The sequence below is a fragment of the Daldinia caldariorum genome (assembly GCF_022478825.1).
Source record: "Daldinia caldariorum strain CBS 122874 unplaced genomic scaffold F4812scaffold_7, whole genome shotgun sequence".
Lineage (NCBI taxonomy): Eukaryota > Fungi > Ascomycota > Sordariomycetes > Xylariales > Hypoxylaceae > Daldinia > Daldinia caldariorum.
In genome coordinates, this window is record NW_025953043.1 from 841,415 (window position 1) to 863,376 (window position 21,962).

At 48.4% G+C, this 21,962-nt stretch overlaps 6 protein-coding genes across 6 annotated transcripts; 3 read left to right on the top strand and 3 right to left on the bottom strand.

The window, feature by feature from the left end:
• Positions 1-186: 186 nt before the first annotated feature.
• Positions 187-2,213, top strand: F4812DRAFT_426570 (PCI domain-containing protein). The gene is made up of 4 exons (XM_047934035.1): positions 187-450; positions 511-567; positions 630-1,349; positions 1,401-2,213. Exons 1-4 carry the CDS (start codon positions 367-369, stop codon positions 2,016-2,018), a joined length of 1,479 nt encoding a protein of 492 aa, XP_047790711.1. The 5' UTR covers positions 187-366; the 3' UTR covers positions 2,019-2,213.
• Positions 2,214-2,427: 214 nt separating this feature from the next.
• On the bottom strand, positions 2,428-3,279 carry F4812DRAFT_458833 (serine hydrolase FSH; the record flags this gene model as incomplete). The annotated part of the gene is made up of 1 exon (XM_047937424.1): positions 2,428-3,279. The coding sequence occupies one exon, from the start codon at positions 3,277-3,279 to the stop codon at positions 2,428-2,430; it is 852 nt and encodes a 283-aa protein (XP_047790712.1).
• A 1,136-nt stretch (positions 3,280-4,415) lies between these two features.
• F4812DRAFT_458834 (ATP synthase j chain-domain-containing protein) lies at positions 4,416-5,103 on the bottom strand (the record flags this gene model as incomplete). Its single annotated transcript, XM_047937425.1, has 5 exons — positions 4,416-4,471; positions 4,543-4,593; positions 4,663-4,692; positions 4,767-4,882; positions 5,078-5,103. The coding sequence occupies 5 exons, from the start codon at positions 5,101-5,103 to the stop codon at positions 4,416-4,418; spliced, it is 279 nt and encodes a 92-aa protein (XP_047790713.1).
• Positions 5,104-5,280: 177 nt separating this feature from the next.
• F4812DRAFT_426576 (NIPSNAP-domain-containing protein) lies at positions 5,281-7,369 on the top strand. Its single transcript, XM_047934036.1, has 2 exons — positions 5,281-6,440; positions 6,512-7,369. The coding sequence occupies exons 1-2, from the start codon at positions 5,858-5,860 to the stop codon at positions 6,994-6,996; spliced, it is 1,068 nt and encodes a 355-aa protein (XP_047790714.1). The 5' UTR covers positions 5,281-5,857; the 3' UTR covers positions 6,997-7,369.
• Positions 7,273-8,795, bottom strand: F4812DRAFT_470985 (RAVE subunit 2/Rogdi; the record flags this gene model as incomplete). Its single annotated transcript, XM_047939042.1, has 2 exons — positions 7,273-8,676; positions 8,730-8,795. 2 exons carry the CDS (start codon positions 8,793-8,795, stop codon positions 7,549-7,551), a joined length of 1,194 nt encoding a protein of 397 aa, XP_047790715.1. The 3' UTR covers positions 7,273-7,548.
• On the top strand, positions 8,511-10,384 carry F4812DRAFT_365597 (Rpp20 subunit of nuclear RNase MRP and P-domain-containing protein). The gene is made up of 2 exons (XM_047931886.1): positions 8,511-9,332; positions 9,399-10,384. Exons 1-2 carry the CDS (start codon positions 9,248-9,250, stop codon positions 9,911-9,913), a joined length of 600 nt encoding a protein of 199 aa, XP_047790716.1. The 5' UTR covers positions 8,511-9,247; the 3' UTR covers positions 9,914-10,384.
• Positions 10,385-21,962: the final 11,578 nt, after the last annotated feature.

The window sequence follows — 21,962 nt, forward strand, 5'->3', positions numbered from 1 at the left end:
TTAGTGAGATTTGAATATGTTTAATATAGACATGACGGATAAATAAATATAATAATATCGCGGCAAGATCAAGTCCGAGTCTTTATCTACATGTGACCCCCCCTCTTATCAAGCTGACCAAGCTCAACGCTCGGACCAATTTGATTCAAGGTGCAAGGCAGCGCGAGCTTTCGTCGCCTCGCAGCCGCCTGAAGGCTTAAGCTTCCCTCCATCATCAATCATCATCATCGCTCTAATATTCCACCAACGAACTACTCTTCACACATAACCCGCCAAAAGTCCCACTTTCACATATTGACCTGGACCTACAAATTATTGACGCTTTTCTCCCATTATATCACAAGTTAGAAAAAAAGTCCAGGAATTATGGCGGACGCAGCTCTGAAGCCCGAGAAGGACTTTAGTAAGGAAGCTGATGTACAAATCAGCGAAGCAGAGAAGCTTGCTCAGGTGCACATGTCTCAACTACAAACCTTGTGAGAGATATATTTAACTAATACTTCATTATAGAATGATGTCCAAGCAGCTATCGAGAAACTCACCATCTTCGAGAAGCAAACCCGACAGGTGAGTTATTCACTTAATCCCCTCTTATCGCCCAACATGACTAAATAATTATTGTTCTACAGGCTTCCGATCTCGCCTCCACATCCCGGACCTTAATTGCGATATGTACAATCTGCAAAAATGCAGGAAACTGGAGTTTACTCAACGACCAGGTCTTGGTCCTCTCCAAGAAGCATGGCCAGCTCAAACAAGCCATCACCAAGATGGTTCAGACCGTTATGGGTTTCCTCGACGACACCCCGAACCTGGAAACTAAGCTATCAGTAATCGAGACCCTACGCACCGTAACAGAGGGCAAGATATTCGTCGAGGTTGAGCGAGCTCGCGTGACCAAGATTCTGTCGGACATCAAGAAGCAGCAGGGAGATCTGAAGTCCGCTATGGACATTCTCTGCGAATTGCAAGTTGAGACCTTCGGTTCAATGGCGAGGCGGGAAAAAACAGAGTTTATACTTGCCCAAGTCGCTTTATGTATTGAGAATGGCGACTGGACACAGGCTGGCATTCTTAGTCGCAAGATCAGCACCAGATATCTGTCTCGTAAGCCGAAGAAGACGGCGGAGCAGCTGGAGAAGGAGAAGAAGGCTCGCGAAGAGAAGCTGAAGCGTGGAGAGGAGGTCCCCCCGGAAGAGGAGGATGACACCACAGACCTAAAACTCGCCTATTACGAACAGCAGATCACCCTTGCAAAGCACGACGACAAGTACCTCGATGTCTGCAAACATTACAGACAAGTGCTGGATACCGAAGCTGTGGAGGAGGACCCCTCAAAACTACAACCCGTACGTTGACCCGGTGTATCCAAGAGAGCGAGTATTACTAATGCCAATCAGGTCCTGCAACGTATCATCTATTTCGTTATACTTGCTCCTCATGACAATGAGCAGCATGATCTTCTTCACCGCATCTACCGCGATAGCCGAAACGCTCAGGTTCCCGTCGATGCGTCGCTTCTCAAATTATTTACAGTGCACGAACTTATGCGATGGCCCGAAGTTGCGAAGCAATACGGCCCCCATTTATGCGCGACCGACATCTTTGACGAACGTCCCAACCAGTCAGGCGACGAGAAGGCCTACCAGCGATGGCAGGACCTTCGCAAACGTGTTATCGAGCACAACGTTAGAGTTATCGCAAAATACTACACTCGTATCGGCATGAAGCGCCTAACTCAGCTACTGGACTTGACCGAGGATGAGACAGAGAAGTATATCAGCGAGCTCGTGTGCTCCAAGACCGTGTTCGCCCGTATTGATCGGCCCGCACGTATAGTTAGCTTCGCCAAACCTAGAGACGTCGATGACATCCTTAATGAGTGGAGCCATAATATGAAGAGCCTGCTCGGCCTGTTGGAGCGTGTGGATCATCTCATTACCAAAGAAGAGATGATGGCGAGGATCCAGCCCGGCGCAAAGGAGGGTAAGGAGAAGAAGGGTAAGAAAAAGGCATGATAGACGGCTTTATGAAAACTTCTGTTTTTGTTTTTCGGGGGAGTAATTCTTTCGGATCCGAAGAGTGACTTGGTTTCGAGAGAAGCCGCACCGCGCGGTACAGTACAGTACAGCACAGCACAGGTTCGCATCAAAAGCATGCGAATGTACAATACTTAGATTAGGAGGTACATAATGCCCGTAAAGAACTGGTTTTGCCTTCTATGTTGCCTTGAATCTACTATGCGTGTAGTTATGCGTGTAACGTCTCCTGATCTAGTTCTAATTCTAAGCCTTAGGTAGTCCTCGCGTACGACACCCCCCTTCCCCTTTTCTCCCTCTTTGATTCTTAATTGACACACACACACACACATATGCATATATATATATATATTTCAACACCAACGTGGGATCCCCCTTAGGCACCTACTCACAGCAACTGCTTACCCGCCGCCTCCGGTTCATCATACCGCTGCCTCAACCAGCCGACCAGGGCCATGGCCCAGTCCCTAGCGACAGGCACGTAGTGTCCGCCCGGGTGCACGACGACGGCCGGGTCCTTGCACCGCTCCACGAGCCCCCGGCTCCGGCTCTCCTCCACCACCGTGTCCAGGCTGCCGAGGAAGTGCAGCGTCGGCGTCGCGATCGGCGGCGCGTACAGCCACGCTAGCGACGCCGGCGGCGCGTAGAACCCCGAGTACACCACGCAGAAGCGCAGCGGCTTGTTGGCGTTGGCTGCGCGGAGCGCGGATACCCAGGACCAGTCGGCTGCTTCTTCTGCTTCTGAGGATGGGGATGGGGATGGGGACGCGGATGGCGGATCCCGGTATGGGTGTTCCAGCGCTGCGGCTACGAGCGCGGCTACCGCGCCGCCTTGGCTGAACCCGCACACGCCGTCGACGCCGCCCGCGTCGGCGATCGCTTTGGCGATGGCGTGCATGCCGGCCTCGAAGCCGCGGTAGGAGCCGGTGGCGTCGTCCTTGCGGAACCAAGCCCAGCTGTCGGATTCTTCGTCGGCTGCTTCGGCTCCCGCTTCGGCTCCCTCCGGGGGCACGTAGCCGGGGATATCGGAGGGGCGAAGGCGGTGCGGGGCAGTGGGGAAGAGGAAGGACGGGTGCAGGTTGTAGGGGGCCGGGGAGAGGGCCTTGGCGAGGAGCTTGGCGAGGGCTTTGGTCTTGGAGGAGAAGGATGCGCCGGACTGCGTGTACCCGTGCAGCATGAGGATCCTGAGCTCCGCTTTGCCCTTGGGGGTTGGGGAGGATGCAGCGGCGGGTGCGGACATGGTGGTGAGAGACCGGCGGGCTATCCGGAGGGGAGTGGAAATGTGAGATGGGGGTTGTAGGTGTGGTTGTAGTAGTTGTAGTAGTAGTGTGAACTGGATGGTGGTGCGCGGGTTGGGCGGGATGAAAAGTTTCATGGGAAATGGTGTTGTAGGATTTTGTTATGTGACTATGAGGTACCTATACCTGATGTGAATTATAAGCGCTCTTAAGTTTAGGTATAGGTTGGGTCGTTGTTATCTGATGGGGATGAGGTGAGTGAATCGACGAATGAGTACCACTTAAACATGCGAGACCATGCGAGATGGGAATTTTTAGTTAGTAGTAAGCATACTATAGTACAGGTAGATAGTAAGAGTCTAATAAGAGAGGGTCTTCGGCAGGTCTAGAATTAGCCAAATAGAGGTACCTATGGGCTAGTTGTATTTGACTTTACCATGATGCCACTTTATTTATTATCATTTGAGTACGGAATCGAATGTTCATGCATTATCGTTTAATTATAGAATAATTATGGAATTGCTATTTGTATGAATTATAAAGCAATTCTGACAGTCGTTTCCCCCTGTGCGTTGCTTATTTCATTTTATTTTTATGTAAATAATCTCCGTGTAAATCGTGTATGTAATCTGGCCGAACCGTAAACGTTTGAAATATCATTGCAAGATACCTAGCCTTCTTACAAACTGAATCTTGCCTATCTTTCCTACTGAAATAAAAGATAGGATGTGGTTGACAATTAGAGCCCAGAGACCTATTTCCCGTGATTTAATTCCTCTGTCTGAATAAACAGAGGCAAAAGTGGTAAACTCCCAAGAGGCCGGATATAAATCAAGGTCGATAAATAGTTCTCGGGAGGATTTAACAGTACATTTACAACGCCGAATACAGAACTGACACGGGATTTAACGTAGTGAATCTATTTGAGCTGTTAAAATGTCCACTGTTCAGGCACGTTTGAAGATGTAACAGATCCAACTCGCAGAACGCATCCCCGGGTGGACACAGCCCTCAATTTAACGCAAGCTCATATTCTCTATAGTACAGTCCTGCTTGAATCATCTGGTGGAGTGATTTGATCTATGATAATGCTCGCTCGGGATATTTGGCTGCGTTTTGCAAGTCTACCATCTCCATTCTAATGTCCCCCAGACTTCGCGTACGGGTTGCGCGGGTCGTTCTTCCACTCATCGGCTATTGAGAAACAGTTAGCTATCTTTCTTTCTTGCTCTCCCACTTGCCGGAAGTTATGATAAAACACGTACACTTCATCATGGCATTTTGCGCCGCGTTAACACCGTAGAGGATGATTAAGCCTGTTCGTATGTTAGGTATTTACTCCTGCGCTGCAAATTATTGCATGTTATCATATCGGTTCATCATACCGGCAACGTAGAAGGGAGCATAGGGCTTGACTATGGAGATGTTAGTTAATAACTGTTGCGAATTATTTAATTCTAATCGGCGGCGCGGGGATCAATTGACGTACGGACGGGCGTCGGGAATTTCTTAAGGGGGTAAGCACCGAACCAAGATAACTTAGACATCTTGAATACGTTATTCGAAGGATCTGAGTAGTAGTAGAAGGCGTCGAGATTGGAGATGCTTGAGGTTGAGGTCGAGGTTTGTTAGAAAAGCGAGTGGTTTTCTTCTGCAGCTAAGCCGGAACTTGGCGATTGATTTGTTGCCTTATCGAGTTGGGTTGTTATGTAATGTAATGTGCATGCCTGAGGCATAAATCTACTAGTATTTGTGCCCTAGTGCTTATCTTAGTCATGATCCTTAGGTAAGGATCATGACCTCAGGACCTCAATGCGGGCTACCATTGTCGGTCACGGTCAATGATTTTACCGACAGATTGAGTGACATCACCTTCGAACGGTGAGGTTGTACCTAGGTACCCGATAGCTCCGAAGATCATCTCCACATTTGTTAAGGAAACCGGCATCGAAAAGCTGGGGAAGTTACTCTGGGACGAGCTTACCTACATAGTACCTAGGTAGGTAGGTACAACTTTAAGAGCTTCAACCCCCCTTCTAAATCAGATGCGGGGGAGTTACAAGGAACCAATTAATTTATAAACGTCTCAAGGTTGTTCCCTACCTGCCGCTTGCTACCCTCCACCACCACATCGACCATGCTTCTATCTCTTCTGACCAGTTGTGCTTTGACTTGACTTTTTAATACCTACCGTATCTCTCTACTTAAGGTATTTAACAAAACTGCCACGCGGAATCTCCAATACCAATACAATAACTGCCTGTTGTTACCTAAAGGGACCGATTCATTGCAACTTACTTCCCCTGAAACGAAAAAAAAGCCACTATACCCGTACGAGGATGATTCTCGTACAATAGATGAACCATTCCCTCATCTCACAAGACGATATCATACCATCCAATACCATCTTCGGTATTCCCCAGCACTTTCACTTTTTTTTTTTTTTCTTAACGATTTGCGTCAAAATCGACGCTGTTACCAAGCTCCTCTTCCCCTTCCTTTTTAGTCCCCATCCCTAAAAATCCATCATCCATCATCCATCATCCATCCCTCTTTGTTCCTTTCACGCACTCTATCACAATGTTTTCCCGACGTATCGCGCGAGTAGCAGCTGGTGCAGCTCCGCGCTCACTCCGAGCGTTTGGCTCCACCGCTGCTAATCAGCGCACGCCGTCTCTGACCGACATTAGACCTGAGGACGTCGAATCGTTCAACTCGAAGCAAAAGGCATTCCGCGAGCAGTTAGTCAAAGCACAACAGGAGAGAGAAGCAAGTAGGTCCATCGGAGATTTTTCTTATCCTAACCATTCATTTGCTGCCCCCAAAACCTTACAGGGCTTAGGCTCATTAAGCACCCATGCAGGACAGCGAGCGGAGGCTTCGACTAAGGAACCCGATCGACCCGACAATCTTATATCTAGGGTTATTTACGGAACAAAGGAAGGGCGTGAGTTGGATGCTCAGCTCGAAGCGAGCTTCTCCGCGGTCTTAGCTCGTGGAAAGTACGTGCACTCGATCGTATTCCACGAGGTGCTGCCAGATAAGGTGGATGAATATGTTGAGCTCGTTGGCCAATGGTATCCGCGCATGGCTTCTTTGCAGGAGAATAAGGTTCACCTCGTCGGAAGCTGGCGAACCGAGGTGGGCGATTGTGACACATTCGGTAAGCTATCAACGGCTCGAGCCTTAATTCAAAGCTTGTTGCAACATGCTAATCTCATAAAATATTTTAAGTTCACATCTGGGAGTATCAGCGTTACCAAGGATATCATCAGTCGTTGAATTCTATCTCACGCCAACCCGGTTTCCCCGAATTCGACAGAAAGCTTAGAACGCTGATCAAATCAAAGAACACTTCAATCATGCAAGAGTTTTCGTTCTGGCCAACTACTGCACCCCGTCAGCTAGGTGGCCTATTCGAGTTACGTTCGTACACTCTTCACCCCGGAAACTTGCTAGAGTGGGAAACCCACTGGCGACGAGGCTTAAAGGCGCGAAGACAAGTGATGGAAGGTGTAGGTGCTTGGTTCGTTCAGATTGGCGATCTTAATACCGTCCACCATCTTTGGCAATTTGCCAACCTCGAAGAGCGTAAGGTCCGACGAGAGGAGAGCTGGAAGCAAGATGGCTGGGCCGAGACGGTTCACAAGACCGTTCCTCTTATCCAAACTATGAAGTCGAGGATCCTCGTCCCGCTACCATGGTCGCCCGTGGCATGATTTCCAGGGGAGTTGACAAGTGATTGTGTTGATATCAGCCGAATTCTTTTGACCAACCTAAGCATCTGATACGGGAGAATTGGAGTTTGGAGGCGATTGTTTCTTAATGTAGTCCATCCGCCGTATTGGCGCGAGAGCACCTGCGAAAGTAGCTGTACTTTTTACTACTGAGGCCCGGGATACTTTATGACGACCTGGAAGAGCTTGAAAAATATCACGCCCTGAAGACCATGGTTACGTTCCAATGGATGTCACTGATACCAATTACGAAGCCATTCGGGATTCTTTTTTTGAAGGGAAAGTCATAACCGAACTCGAACCGGAACTGAGTTTTCAAGTGTTTATCATGATTTTTTTTTTTTTTTTTTTTTTTTTTTTGTGATGATTCGTAAAACATCCCCAGCTAATGCCGGCTTTAATTATCACTACCTCTTATCATCCCGTAACTCCAATCGCTATTCCCATGACGTATTTAATTCAACCAACACTACATGTAGCAAGAAGCAATTAGGTTAGCAATTTGGTATCACTGCGACTCCCTTCGCGCAAGCTTCACTCTTCCAAACCCTGCCCCATCACCGCCGCTAAATTGCGCCTGGCCAACCCTAACGTATTACTCAAGGCGCTCAGTTTGGCGGACAGCGAGAGCAAGCTGGGATCCGCGCTCTCGACGCGCACCTTTTCGCGGACGTAGACCTCGACTTCTTTCCTCTTATCCCCTCCTTCGTTATTACCATCGCCAGTACTATTATCATTATTACTATTATTACCACTACTACTACGACTACTACTGGTATTATGAAGATGGAGATGAAGGTGGTGGTGGTCGGGAGACGCTCCGCTGTCGATCCGCGACTCGTCGCCGCACCGGTACAGAAACACCTTGTCGGCCTCGTCGTGCTCCAGACGCCGGGTGGTGCCGATGGCGAGCGCGAGCTTCGTGCCGAAGTTGACGGGGGCGTCGGCGGGCTCCAGGGCGCGCAGGTACAGCACCAGGCAGGCGTCCTGGACGGTCACGTACAGGGACAGGTTGCGGCTGAGCGGGGGGCAGAAGTGGGCTAGGGGTACGGAGCTCGTCGTCCAGGATGTGTCGAGGGGGAGTTTCTGCTGGTGCTGGTGGTCGGGCTGGTGCTGGTGCTGGTGCTGGTGGCTGCTGCTGCTAGCCGTCGAAGCGCTAGTCGATGGACGCGCGGGCAGTTGATCGTGATGAGGTGGGCCCTTGACGAGGGCCGCTGCTTCGGCGATGTGCAGCGCCAGCAGACGTAGCCGCGACGCGAGATGCGGCGCCGAAAGCGGCGGGGGCGCGGTCCGTTTCGTCTCCTCCTTCTTCTGGTTCTCGTGCTCGTGCTCGTGCTCTTCGAGTTCCCGGCACATCTCGAGGGAGCGGGAGAGGAGGGCGTCGAGGCGGACGAGGGCGGGGACGCGGATGGGGCGGGAGGAGTCGAGGGTCAGGGTCTGGGGCGGGAGCGTGCGCAGGCGCAGGTGCACCAGGCCGCGGACGAGGCGGGCGCCGACGCGCGTCGTGTGGCCCTTGACGGTCTCGTGGCGCGGCGTCGTGAGGGCCAGCGTGCTCCCGGCCGAGTCGGCGGGGGCGAGGAGCGCGCAGCAGTCCTCGAGGCCGCGCTTGATTTGGGCGAGGGTGGCGCACAGGGAGGTGAGGAGCCAGGATAGTTCGCGGGCCTGCTTTGGTGGTGAGTATACGGCGTTGGTGTTTAGGCTGAGGATGAACTTACCTGAGTGGCGTCTTCCTCGATTTTAAGCTCGGCCGGCGAGATGGGAGGCCAGATCTCAACGGACATTGTGGGCGGGGGACGGCATAGGCAACCGCATTTCAACGGGCCATTCGACAAGTTATTATCGCGAGAGATGGAGTTGAACGAGCGAGTGTGTTTAAAGTTGTAGCCTTGTTATTAGTGCGCGTATATGTGTGTGTAAGTGGGGAGCTTTGGGACTGATGGTGGTGATGCTAAAATAAACATGATGTTTTTGGATTGGATGACGGCGGGTAAGCTAAACCATAGCCGTGTGGGTCTACCATGTACAAGATCTTATCTTATCGTTATTCTTGCTGCAAGCCCAGAAGCCCCACGTCATTTTTTATGGTCTGCAGTTTTGGGGATAATTGAATAAATATCATGCATATGCCGTATAACTACTTCTAATATTATAATATCGTGGAAGCTTCATCTCCTTCTTTGACGTAGTAAATAATAGTATTTACAAATGTGATTATTATACTATCACCACAAGAATGGCTACAGGGCAGCCACCCGAGACCGGTTCGCAGGCGCCTACAGAAGCCACCAAGCCAACGAAACTTCCACCTATACCAAAGGGTCAGACCAGAACATGACACGTAGTCATATAATCTCTTTTCTCCCCATCGCTAACAGCTATCCTAGGGGCCACAATCCGAAAACGACCGATCCCCACACGCGCGCCCTCCACACGCGCCTCCCGCCGCATCTACGTAACCCCCAAGACGCCCTTCCGCTCCATCACCGCCCGCGTGCGCAAACAGCTCGACAAGAACCTGCGGGAAGCGTCCGCCTCTAAAAAGGCGTTCACGAACAGACTCGCCAGCAACAAGAACGCGTCGTTGGACGAGCGCATCCGCGCCATCCAGCGACAGTCCGCGTCCAGAGACAGCGGAAGTGGGATTGGGCTCGAGGACGCGGGCGAGGTGGTGGTGCTGGGGACGGGGAGGGCTATACAGAAGGTCGTCGAGGTCGCCATGTTCTTCCAGAAGCAGCAGGATTGCGTCGTGCGGCTGAAGAGCGGGAGTGTGGGTGCTGTGGATGATGTTGTTATGGAGGGGGAAGGAGAAGAAGAGGAGGAGGAGGAGGAGTGGGGCGGTGAAGGGGAGGAGAGGATTAGGATGATGAGTTCTCTTGAGGCCTCTATTAAGTTGAAGTGATGAAAAGGGACTGTTTGAGAAACGAAGAAGACGTTACTTGTGGGAGTGACGCTTTTTGGATGGCCGGTTTACGCGACCATCATTTTTTTTTCTACGGCGTCATCCATGTCGTAGTATGACCAGACCCGCGGAAATTGTTGGAAAAGACGTATTTCAAATACCGCGAGGACGGTAACGAAGTTCGGAAGCCAACATAATCCGTTATTAAGTTCCTTTATGATGGATGTGGCCCTCTCGTTCTGGTCTAGAACGAAAGTTTCCGTTGTATTGCTATCTCCCCCAACAGCGTAGGAGGTTTGCGCTACGACTTATGCTATGACTCCGACTTCATCTGTTGGAGGCCTTGTAAAGGCTTATTACATGGCTATTATCTGGTTACGGAGGAAAGGAAGTAAGGGGTTACCTTCGCGCAACAACGATGTGTGAGAAAAAAGCTAGGTATATCAGCCTATGAGCCGAACAGAAAGCTTATTCATGTCATGGGGCATCCAGTTTGAAACGAGAACATAGGACGGGTTGCGGAATTATGCGAGGATCGTCAGCTTTGGAGCTGTACCAATTCGAAAAAAAAAAAAAAAAAAAAAAAACAGTGCACGGCTAGCTTCTGCTGTCAGACAGCATATGTTTTAATATAGATACTAGACTGCGAGTGACTCGGCAGCCGAATGTTAAAACTATCATCCTTTAATAGGACATATGAACGGTTCGTTGTCTATTTCGAGTCGAATCCATGATATTTAGGGGCGTATGACAATGAGCAACATAATGTTTACAGTCCCAAACCTATTGGTTACTCCTACGCCACTGACGACCTGATGATCTTTCGGCCTTTTGGCAAAGCCTTTTCCTTCCTGATTTTGGCAGGGGGGGTCGAGATCTCGGCTCTACGATATCGGAGACGGACCGGCCGGTGCGGGATCATATTTTAGAACATACCTAAACTAAACGAGGGGAATATTAGTTTCATATCTTATTATTAGGTACCAATCCCCATTTTCTGGGCCGACATATAACTTCATAGTTGAATAGACCATACATAGGTAGGTAGGTACCTTGTTTAATACCATATAAAAACTATGACATCTTCCCAACACCCTCCTCCTACATAACCATAGCAGCCGGCGTCTTCGGGATCTCAACGGCGCTGTCACGCTCATTGACCGGGACGCTTACACGGCGGCCCGCCGGGTCGCCGCGTCCTAGGACCGGAACAAAGTCGTGCGCGCGGACCCGCCGTGGAGGAAGTACTACCGCGAGACGGGGATTTACTGGATCAGCCGGAGGGGGCGGCCCGCCGTAGGAGCTGGAGACCTTTACGAGGTTAGGACGACAGGGTAAGGATAGGGGTGAGGAGGATAAGAACGAGGATAGGGATGGGGAGGAAGGAGAAGATGATACGCGCGGTTCCGGTGGACGAGGCGAAGGGTTTGTACGGCGGGGTTTTCGACTAGGCGGATTACACGGGGGTGGAGCACGTGCTGGCTACAGAAACGAACGGGTGGGCGGATGCGAAGGGGGCGCTGAGGGCGGTTGGAAATGGGGTTAAGGTCGTTAGGGCTGAGATTGGGGAGTTGGTGTTCAGGGGGGAGGACGGGGCTTGTGTTAGGGTCGTTACGGACCGGGGGGAGAGGTACACGGCTACGCATGTTATGCTGTCGACGGGCGTTGTTACGCCCAAGTTGCTGGATAAAGTGGCTAATAGGAAAAGTCTCCTTCCCACACCGTCGAACGTCGTATACACAGTAATTGGTTCACAGGGGAGGTTCATTCCGACTCCCCGTTTTTCAGTCCTATGCTCTCGAACCAGAACCAACAACCAAGAGCCAAGAACAGAACCGTACCATCGAGAAGTACCTAGTCTTCGCATAGTAGATTAGGTTAGGTACCTAGGTAGGTAAATACCTGGGTAGGTAGATAGGGAGGTAAGTGGTCAGGCAGATAGACAGACTCACTCGTGAACGCTACGATGGCCAGGATGTGTGAATGGAACCTTTACCCCCTTTACCAATTGCAATATCCAAAATAGCCGCCCTTAACCATGAGCTCCCTCCTTGCCGCCGTGCAGGAGGCATTACATAGGTATGCTATGTATGCCCGACCAAGACACACACACGTGCCGTGCTCGCAGGCACCTGATCAACTTGGGCGCTGATGGAGGATCCACCAAAAGGCTTTCCGCATGTGAATATCGCCTTCTACATAGGTAGTATGGTAATGTAAATTCTGGGCGGCATACTGCGGCGTACCGGTATGTAACCAGCAGCTTCCTGGCATCTGGCAGCTAGCAACTAACGATCGATCTGCCTCTGAAACCCCGTGGCGCCAGGGTTCATCCCTTCTCCGAGCCACGCGGGTGCTTCGAAAGCGTCCCCGTCTGCCAGGGGCTTGCTGCGAGCTGCGGGCTGCGGGCTTTAGAAGGACCTTCCCGCGCGCCACCAAGTGCCGTCCGGACCGTGTCGACGACTAAAATGTGGCTGCGTGCTGGTAAATTCATAGGAAGCAGCGGCACGATATAGGACCTCCCAGTTTGATGACGGCTGGCTAGGGGGGGAGGGAAATGAGGGGAAAGATTTTTTTTTTCTTCCTCCTCTCCGGATGAGTTTTTGTTAATTTCGACTTGCCCAAAGTTCTGCGTCTTCTAAGATAATACCTACCTACCTACCTACCTACCTACATACCTTCTAGCCTACCGACTGTTTCTCGCCTATCACATCACCGTCCTTTACTACCTAGGAGAGTTCCCGTCCTATACGCGGCTGGGCTATGTAACAGGTGCGGGCCTCTCTTAATTAAATACGTAAGACGGTCAGCACTTTGAATATATTGTCGTCGTCGAAGCTTGGTACTGTGCAACTCGCCTGACCCAGGAGATTCGAGATGATCTGATTTCTCAAGCCACTCGCTTAGTGAGACGTGCATGTGATTAATCAATTGGTCGTAACAGAACATTGTCAGTGGAAGCCTAAGGGTTCTATAATTATGTACATACATTAGGTACCTAAACGTTATGCTGCGTTTCCCGGCTAAGGGTTCCTATCGATCTCCTAATGCCATCATCCCTATTCGATAGCCTAGAAGCGGCTTCTACGGAGTACCCCCTCGAACCTACACCGGACGAGAATCCTTCAAGGGGTAGTTTGGTATCTCGATAACGGGTTGGTCATTGGTTTTTGTAATATGGTGTCAGGCTTAGTTTCGTGTAGCTGTGTTACCAACTACGTGGTGCCAACGGAACAACTAGAGTGTTCCATCCAGATTGGTCTTAGGTCAGTTCAAGAGCCTCATGTTCTTCAGTAAATACTTTAGGAATAGTGTGCATCTGTGGTTGCACAGGACATCATAGAACATCATAGAGGTACCTAGTCGAGCTTCGTTTCTGTCTAGATATTTTTGGTGGTCGCATCTTCGCCTTACGCGGTGGCGTGGGAGAAATCCTTAACAATGTGTTCATACAATGCAGTCAGTATATTGCTTGCTAACCGAACAATAAATGCTAGGCTCACGGAATTTCACCGATAGTAACAGTAAGAGTGGGAGTATTCAGCAGTCTGTTTTAATACCGACATTGACAAATATAAGAGGTAATCTAGCAGTAAGGTACCGGAAGATGATCCGAAGTCACATCGCAACGACCCTCCACAGTAACCATGGTGGAGTTCTGTTTTTTTTTAAAAAAAAAATAATACCACGCTGATGTAGGTATTGTAGCATATGGCTAGTATATACAGCTAACATACGCTTAACCTTCACTTTGCTAGGAGCCGCCTGGTTCGTCTTCTTAGGATTTGCCTAGATGGCTGAAACAGCCGTACTACATAGCAGATCTCCCGAAGATGAAACTCGGCCGGTTTCCACTAATCTTAATAGCTACCTACCAACGCAATTTCAAAGCCGCATTGGTGGTTTGTATCGGGCCGGTATGATACAAATACAACCGCAGTGTACGGCGGTCGGGCGCGGCACCCGTGGGGCTACCTGCCCTTGTAGAGTAGGTAATTCATGTGCGGGTAGCTATGATGAGACATAAGGTCGCTTGGAAGCGCCCAATCAAAGCAGCCGTGAACAATATGTCTTCTGAAAAGGCCACCTCACGGGACAGAATATTGGCCCTTTCGTATCCGTGTTCTAATACTCGGTGCCAGTGATAGGAAGATTAGAACACCACCGGCATTCCCATCCCATCCCTTCTGCGTACTATGATTAGATACTGTGGTAAAAGTTGTGGAACCGCGACCGTCCACTCATTATGCCCTTAGATTACATGTAGGAAACCAGAAAAAGCAGGATCAGCCGCCAGGAAAACCATACGTGCAGCAACGGTACTTCTAGAGAGGTTTGTGGATAACAGCAACCTCTCATATTGGGTGGTGATGTTGGTAAAGAAGCGTATCAGAGCTCAGTAGTCTGCAGCTAACTCTAGTCAGTCCGTTTATCCGTTCAGTTCATGAACAATTCATGAGATAGGTATGTATATGCGTATGCGTGTGTGTATGTTTGTGTGTGTGCGTGTCTGCTTTCCAGGAACCAAATACCTGGGGGGAAGAAAGTCTATACCCTGGTAAAACGGACCAACAGGCTTGTCTCCTAGTTGTTATTAAAGAAGTCGGTTTGTCGGGCTTGCCCCCCTACTTGCAGCTATAAGACTGTGATAGAAGATGCACGTCGCTGAATCCGGAAGTAAAGCCCCTGGCTCTAATATCTATAAGCTCCCCCTTTGCACTACAGAGCTGGGTGTAATTTTAATCGACTCTATATACAGAGCTCTCTACGTTAGGAGGTAGTTATATGATCGGCGTTTTCGTCGCACCAAGGTGACGACAGATCTTGTCTAATAACCGAAACTCGTAAATCTGGAGCTAGACCACATGCCAGAAGCTGCGTAGCCTGCCACGTCTGTAAGCAGGCGGCTCACCCTCAGAAGGCTTTTCTTCGGCAGGGGGGGATTTAGGAAAAATTGCGCTTTAGGGCATAGATTGCCGACGTACCCATAATGTGGTGCGAGCAAGAAAGATTTGATAAAGTATGGAAGCAGGAAGATCGCTTTGCTATCTTGCCGCATCGAAAAGGTGAGCCAGGCAAACCTCATCAGAGCCTGCATTGCAAGGATGTTGTGAGTCCGGTTTCCTCCTCAATTATTATTATTTTGCTTTCCATTTCTTTCCGTCAGATGACGAAGATTCCCGCATTCTCCGAAGAGGTGGTGGTATCATCGTCATTTGTGACAGAAGCTGCCAGTGTGCTGCACCCTTTCATTCAACCCTCTCTTCCTGGCCTGTCTTCTCGTGTCGACGTCAAGCTACCCCGCCTCGGACATTATTATGATTATTACCTTACTGCTATAGTCTTATACGTACCTAAGTTAAGCCGGGGAAAAATAAAATATTCCCAAAGTGGGAATGCGGAACCTGGGAGCATTGAAGTTAACGGTGTGTAGGATGGTTGTAATATTCTCAACAAGCCGTATTGCGGCTGATCCAGGCTTCTCAGCTGGTGAGTGTTATCGAGGATACAATATCCCATCTTGTAAGAGACATACCGGGTTGGACATCTCCAACTCCGCAACGTTTATGATTGGCACTCTTGGAGTCAAGTCGCTTTGCTTTTATGGGCTGTGCGGCATTAAGCCGGGTATCATTAACCTCCTAATAATAGGTTTACTGGGTTTCTCGCATAGATGAATGCTTGGCTTGATGCAGTACCTTTTGACCGTCTACACCGATACCATAGGTTTTAATAAGCTTCGAACTGCGATTAGTTAATAGAGTCCAGTACCAGTCCGACCGGACCTGTATGGATGGATATCCTGTAAGCTACCTGGGGTAGTCGGTTTTTACTGAGCTTTGATATCGTCAAGTTGGTTATTACATTTTCGGTCCCATCCAATAAATAAATCGTAACGACTTATAATTGTATATGCGGCAACGTGATCTATTCAGGGTAACAATTAGATTAGCTCTGGTATTCCCAAGAATCAAACTATTAGAAGACAAGCCCTGCGATTATTGATCAAGTGAATTATTGCTGTGCCAAGTATTCCAAGGGTGTAAGAACTCCCTTGGCGTAACTCCTCGATAGCAATAAAAAGACTATACATTGAGGATCAGATGTAATCCATCTCTGTCCGAGATACACGCAAAAAATCCACCGATATAGACCACACCATTCTGGGTTGAGCAACATGGGGGGCGCTGGCTGTGCTGATCAACATGTTATAGGTTATGACTCACTTTCACTTCACTGAACATTGTCTCATTCTTGGAGATAGGGGACCTGTCTCTCGGTGCCAGGGCCTTCCCCCTCGGCATACGGACTATCAGCTCCGTCCTATTCGGAGCTTCGACCATCGGGTCAGCATAGAATCCGAGGTCGTACTGAATGGTCATCGGTCTCTGTGAAACTCGTTTGACACAGCGCGCGTCCTTCGTGCCGCCAAGAGAGAACTCTAGCAAAATATGCCCACGAGTTACATATATGTCGCCCGCTGTATAGAAGGTATATATATAAAAGGAGACTTCCCTATTACATTGCCGTCAAAGAGTAGTAAAACTGGTCGCCAGTATTTCCCTTGGAAGGTAACTGTTACGAGCCACATAATAAATTCCCATGATGTTGTAGCACTCCTTTGAAACGTGCCGCGAGGGTCTATTACGTGCTCGGGGGTTTTTTTATGGCCCAACGAAAGCAAAGATTGATCTCCGAGTGACGGAGTACACACGGAGCGGGATTAACCAGGACCTCGTAAATGCAGAATGCAGGTATCCACTACCATGTCGGCGCTGATTGTATAAGCCAAGATCCTGCTCAGACTTTTATTCTTTTTGATAAAGACATGCATTGTCTTGTCGAATTGTCTTAGATAATCGAGTGATACAAAGCTTGTCAGGACGAATCGAAACTCGGCGCGCATAAACGGATGGGCTATCCTTGGACGTAGCCGCAGGGAAAACATGTATGTTCGTCTTTTTGGGCATCCATCTGTGACAACACTGGTCGCAGACCCTGGGAAAAGGTGTAAGGTAGAATTCCTTCAGGCTCAACATATTCCCCAAGACAAGTAATTGACTTCGAATAAAGCTATACGCCACTTGTCGTCTACGCAGGGCACGGCATAAAAAGGGAGACCAGGCACGAGCGGTACCGCACGGGATGTAGATGGTCAGGTTGTAGTCCTAGTAAGAGATCCTATTTGCTAAATATTAGTGGTGCCATGCTGGTGGGATGTTTTTAGGAATATGCAGTATACAAATTTCTTACCCGGACAGTGGAATACACACACCTTGTTCGCGGTTCTAAGCAGTCAGGTTACCTAGGTGTAGCCGCCCGATCTAGGTCCGCCGGGGCTACCCGTGCTCGTTCAAGATAAAGTTCCGAGGGCGCGGTCACGTTATGTGCTTTTCATCAGCCCAGAAGCCTGGGCAGTACGGCTCGTCTCTACCTGCGACGATCCCGAAGATATGAGTGTCATACCGTAAATATGCAGACAGCCGCTTCGACAAACCGTCTCACTAGCCTGGACTGCGGATACGTCATACCCGAATTTCGATGGGATAGCTTTTCTTCCGATTCGACGCCTTCAAAGGTCAAGCTTCCCGCCCGAGCCACCCGGAATTCATGGCAGGTAATCGCCGAGTCTTCGAGTGAAACGGAAGCATTTGAGTTATGAAGAAAGGTTTATTCAAAAATTCAACTTACCGTTTCACATCAACCAACTTCCACCGGAAGAAAAGAATACAAAGCCTTGCTTGGTAAAGTAGAAAGTAGTTACGATTCTCGTAGTTACTGGCAATCTCAACACCCTCTTATTATCGAGATTGATAAAGGTACCGTATTTCGTCGCTGATCTCGGCCATACTTATTAGGATGTACTAACAAACCCATATCTAAAGCGGTCCTTTATGGCTGAGATGCATATTTGAGGCTCACCGACCGTGTGGGTATCTATGAGACATCGATTATCCAATCGAATCGGGCGGTAGGGAGCTTCGAATTGATTATACCGTGACCCCTAAAAGTAGCCAACCAACACAATCCCGTTTGGTCCTCGAGAGCTGGAAATCGCTTGCTGTGGGGGATAATAATATGTGTGGATTACCCGGCGTTTGTACTTCACGGACTTTAGGACTAAACGGGGGCGTTATCGTGTCTAGCCAAAGAACAATAAAGTTTTGATGGCAAGGCGGAGAGGATCACATTGCATGATAGGATCGAAAACGACGGGAAACCTTATTACTCTTTTCCTTTCCCTCCAAACTGTCATATGTTCCAAATCACGTCCGTGGCATTATTATGGTTTTTTTTTTCGTGTCTCGTGACACGACATATGCTCCGGTACCGTTCTTCGGAAAACCTTTTGGTACCCGTAGTTGGGGACCCGTGTTTTCTGCAGAGTCGGTCACATGCTATTTCGATCACCTTAAATGGTAGATTCGAGGCCCAAGGATTGCATGATCTTCCCAATAAGAGGGCCCAATGCGGCGGCATAGAGGAATGACCCAAAACACACACACAAAGACCATGCGTTCGCTTGGGCTAAGCATTTTTCTGTGGACGCCGCCAATCTGCGAATTTCTATCGGGTAGATCATCCCAAAATAGAGGTTGAGGACCTGCACTCGGCCTTGGCGCCATGGTTTTTACGACCGTGAGCGAGCTCACGTGTTATATTAATTTTGTAGCTGGCTAACTTTCCAAATGATGGAGGCTCGACACTCTTCGTGCCTATTGGGTTTTCTACAGCCCGCTTGTGATCAATCATAAAGGAGTTGGGAACAGTGGCGTAGAAGCTGCTGCATGTGGGCACCTAGGTACAATACAATACAATTCTGGTCCCGTCTCTCTGCGAATGAAGGATCATGGGTGGTCGTGGTTCAAGTCTAATAGTACCGGGCTCAGAATAATCATAATTATGATGATAGCATCAATAGATGGATCTAGGCCTCGGGTAATAATGTTTATGGACCGTGCAGATGCTGCGGCCTAATTTATCTCGAGTTAGCACGAGCGTCGGGGTTGTAGTCTATCTAAAATCTCTCTTGAGGCTCCCCCGGCTATATGTCCGGTTTTATGATTTACAGCTATGCTTCGGGGCCGCCGACGAAGACGGAACATCGTCGTTGAGGAACATCGAAGTTGCCATTTCCTATCCCTATCCGCCGGACAATGGTGTTCAAAATCTTTGGTGACTTGCAGCTGGGTAAGGGGTGTGTGACGAAGGTTGATTGGTAGTGGGAGTGGTGCCAGGACAAAGGAGGACAGGGGAGGGACAAGGGAGGACAAGGGACTAGACGGGTCTAAGGTTAGAATAGGGCACCTATGACGCCGATTGTTCATTGACTCGCCTGTCGGCTACCTCCAGGAGACGGAGGAGTCTTCCGCACAACTTAAATTTCAAAGTTTGTGGTTAGCTCCGAATTGAAGGTCTCATGACCTCCCAATTGTAAGGGTATCCAGAATAGGAACCCACCCTAGCCCTGGAATCCACGGACCAGACCTTGTCGTGTATCTTCTTGCATGTCCACACTGATGCCCACTTCCCCACTGGGGACGTAGGTATGGAGATGTAAGTGAGTTACTATGTATGTACGTACTGATGCTAAGTGCGACATGTGTGCGTTGCAGGCCAAGTTCGACCAGTCCACGCGGTTGGTTGGTCTTGTTCCTGGCGGCGCCCATCAACTAGCTGTGAATTATGGATTACGGATTATGGATTATGGATTTTTTTTCTTCTTCTCTCCTTCAAAACCCATTGCTGCTTGCTATGACCAATTGTTCACCAACCACTGGCGGGAAAGCTTGGATTAAAGAGCTAGGGGCAATCTTGATGGTAAACGATGGTCCGTATATGCCAACAGCACGATGCAGGGTGGAGCGAACGGATCAATTGGCCGGCACTAATATGTAAAAGCAGAGTAAAACTCCTACTATGTAAGTTCTGACGTTGTCTCGCAGAAAAAAAAGTCTCATGATGTATTTGTATTGGGCTGTGTGAACAGGGATATTTTCATTCGCCCAGAGAGCTTGTTAATATGTAAGTTGACACTGCTTGCATGCAAAAAGCGACCTTTCTATGTGCATCCAGACGGATGCCAATTCGGGGTTTTCAGATAACTAACCGGGAGAATGATAGAATTTAGCTTTGCGATATTATTGTTATCAAGGGATTTGGATTGAATTTACATTCTGCTGTTTATACGGATGATGAAGTAACGAAACATGAAAGGAGAAAAAAATTTGTTTACATACTTGGGAGGCACCTAAGAAATGTGGTGGGTATGGGGTTTCTGCGTGGATTCGTGGAAACATCCCAAGATAGTCCAAGTGCGGGGCAGTAGGAATTCAAAAAGCTGGGAAACCAAGGAATTTGTGGGAGATCCAGGAGAATTAAAAGGAGGACGAGGGGTGGTGAGCCAGGGGGGGGGGGGGGAGATCTCCTTACAAGGTCACATAAAAGGACCACCACCTTATGATGTAGCCTGCTTATAATGTAAGTCAATAAACAGGTACCTATCATATAATAGGCATGTATTATTATTAGAGATAACTACATAGTTAACTACCTGTAATAGTAGTAGCAAAGGTGATTTCGTGCGCCCGGAAAAGGTGTAATAGCTCTGGTATATTTCCGAGCTTATTTCTTTCGAGATACTATTTCGGAGTCTTTCCTCATGGTGAAACTTGAGCGAATCTGTAACTTCAACGCTCAGTTACACACAAATGTATATGTGATACAATCGGCGGTTGTTCAATGGCTTAAAGACAACCACGCTTGATGGTATATCGCACGGTATTCCTTCCAAAGACTATGTATACCTAGATGTTGGAAAAACAGCACAAAGTCAGCATGTATTACCTATACACCTCACATTATACGTGTATTATAAGGCAACACCTGTGGACATAACCTTAACATACACAAGACCCGTAGGCGTGATCCCTATAAAGGTATCGACGTGCTTAACCGGTACCAGCATACCTCATAATTCGGTTGTCAAGCTTATATGTAAGGAGAGAGAGGAAAATAAAAGAAGCTAATAACATCATGTGACAGAATACCAGCCAGTTATCCAGATTGTCGGCCCCTCTTAGTGGATATGTAAGCCGTAGAAGCCATAAATACTTCGTAGAAGGGAAAGATTATTAAGAATGCTGCTGGCTGGTTGAATATTTCAGGGACCCCATCTCTGACCCTGCAGAATCGAAATCTGTCTCCCTTTTTTTTTCTTCTTCGACTCCTGCTCTGTACTATGTATGTACCTTCGGTTGCCGAGTCTTGTTTAGCGCCCTAACTGTCCGCCTTAAAGTCTGAGTAGACCACATGAGCAAGCCCCAATTTTCTAACCCCTGGCTTCTTGCATACGTACACGCAGGTGTGAGTCTGCCAAGGATTATTGAATGATAACTACCTACTTACTATGTAGTCTCGTTGGTAGCAGCTAAGGTAGTTGAGTACCTAGGCTGGTAAGTTATAGTTAACTGAAAAGAAACTGGTTCCCTAGGCTTTGACGTGCAGAGAAGTTCGCAAAGAAATCTTGCTTCTTTCTTCGCCTCCGCTAGGTCATTCAGCCACATTTGGCTATTTGCGACGTGCTGCTCCAGCGGCGACGATAAAGCAGGGTGTTGAAAAAAATGGAAAGGAAAAAAACCTTGAGATATGCATGTTCGTCTTACAGGACAGTAGAAATGGGCTGGTACAAACGCATTGAACCTCACACAAGGGTAGTAAGTTAACGGAATTCAGTCAGCATTTGATATAGTGATTCGAGACTTACGTCCATCTTCTTAAGAAGCAATGAATGACCTAATGTGTTGAAGGCTATTATGCTATTATAGGAGAGGGAGATAGAGAGAGAGAGAGAGTCCGTGTTGTGCATACGGCAGCAGCACATACATACGCTACCCTAGCAAAAAAAAAAAAAAAAAAAAAAAAAAAAAAAAAAAAAAAAAAAAAAAATTTATATTAAGTTAAATATTTTAGAAATTAAGGTTAAAAAAATAAAAATTAAAAAAAATAAATAAATTTTTTTTATAATACTTATTTTAGGGGTTTTTTA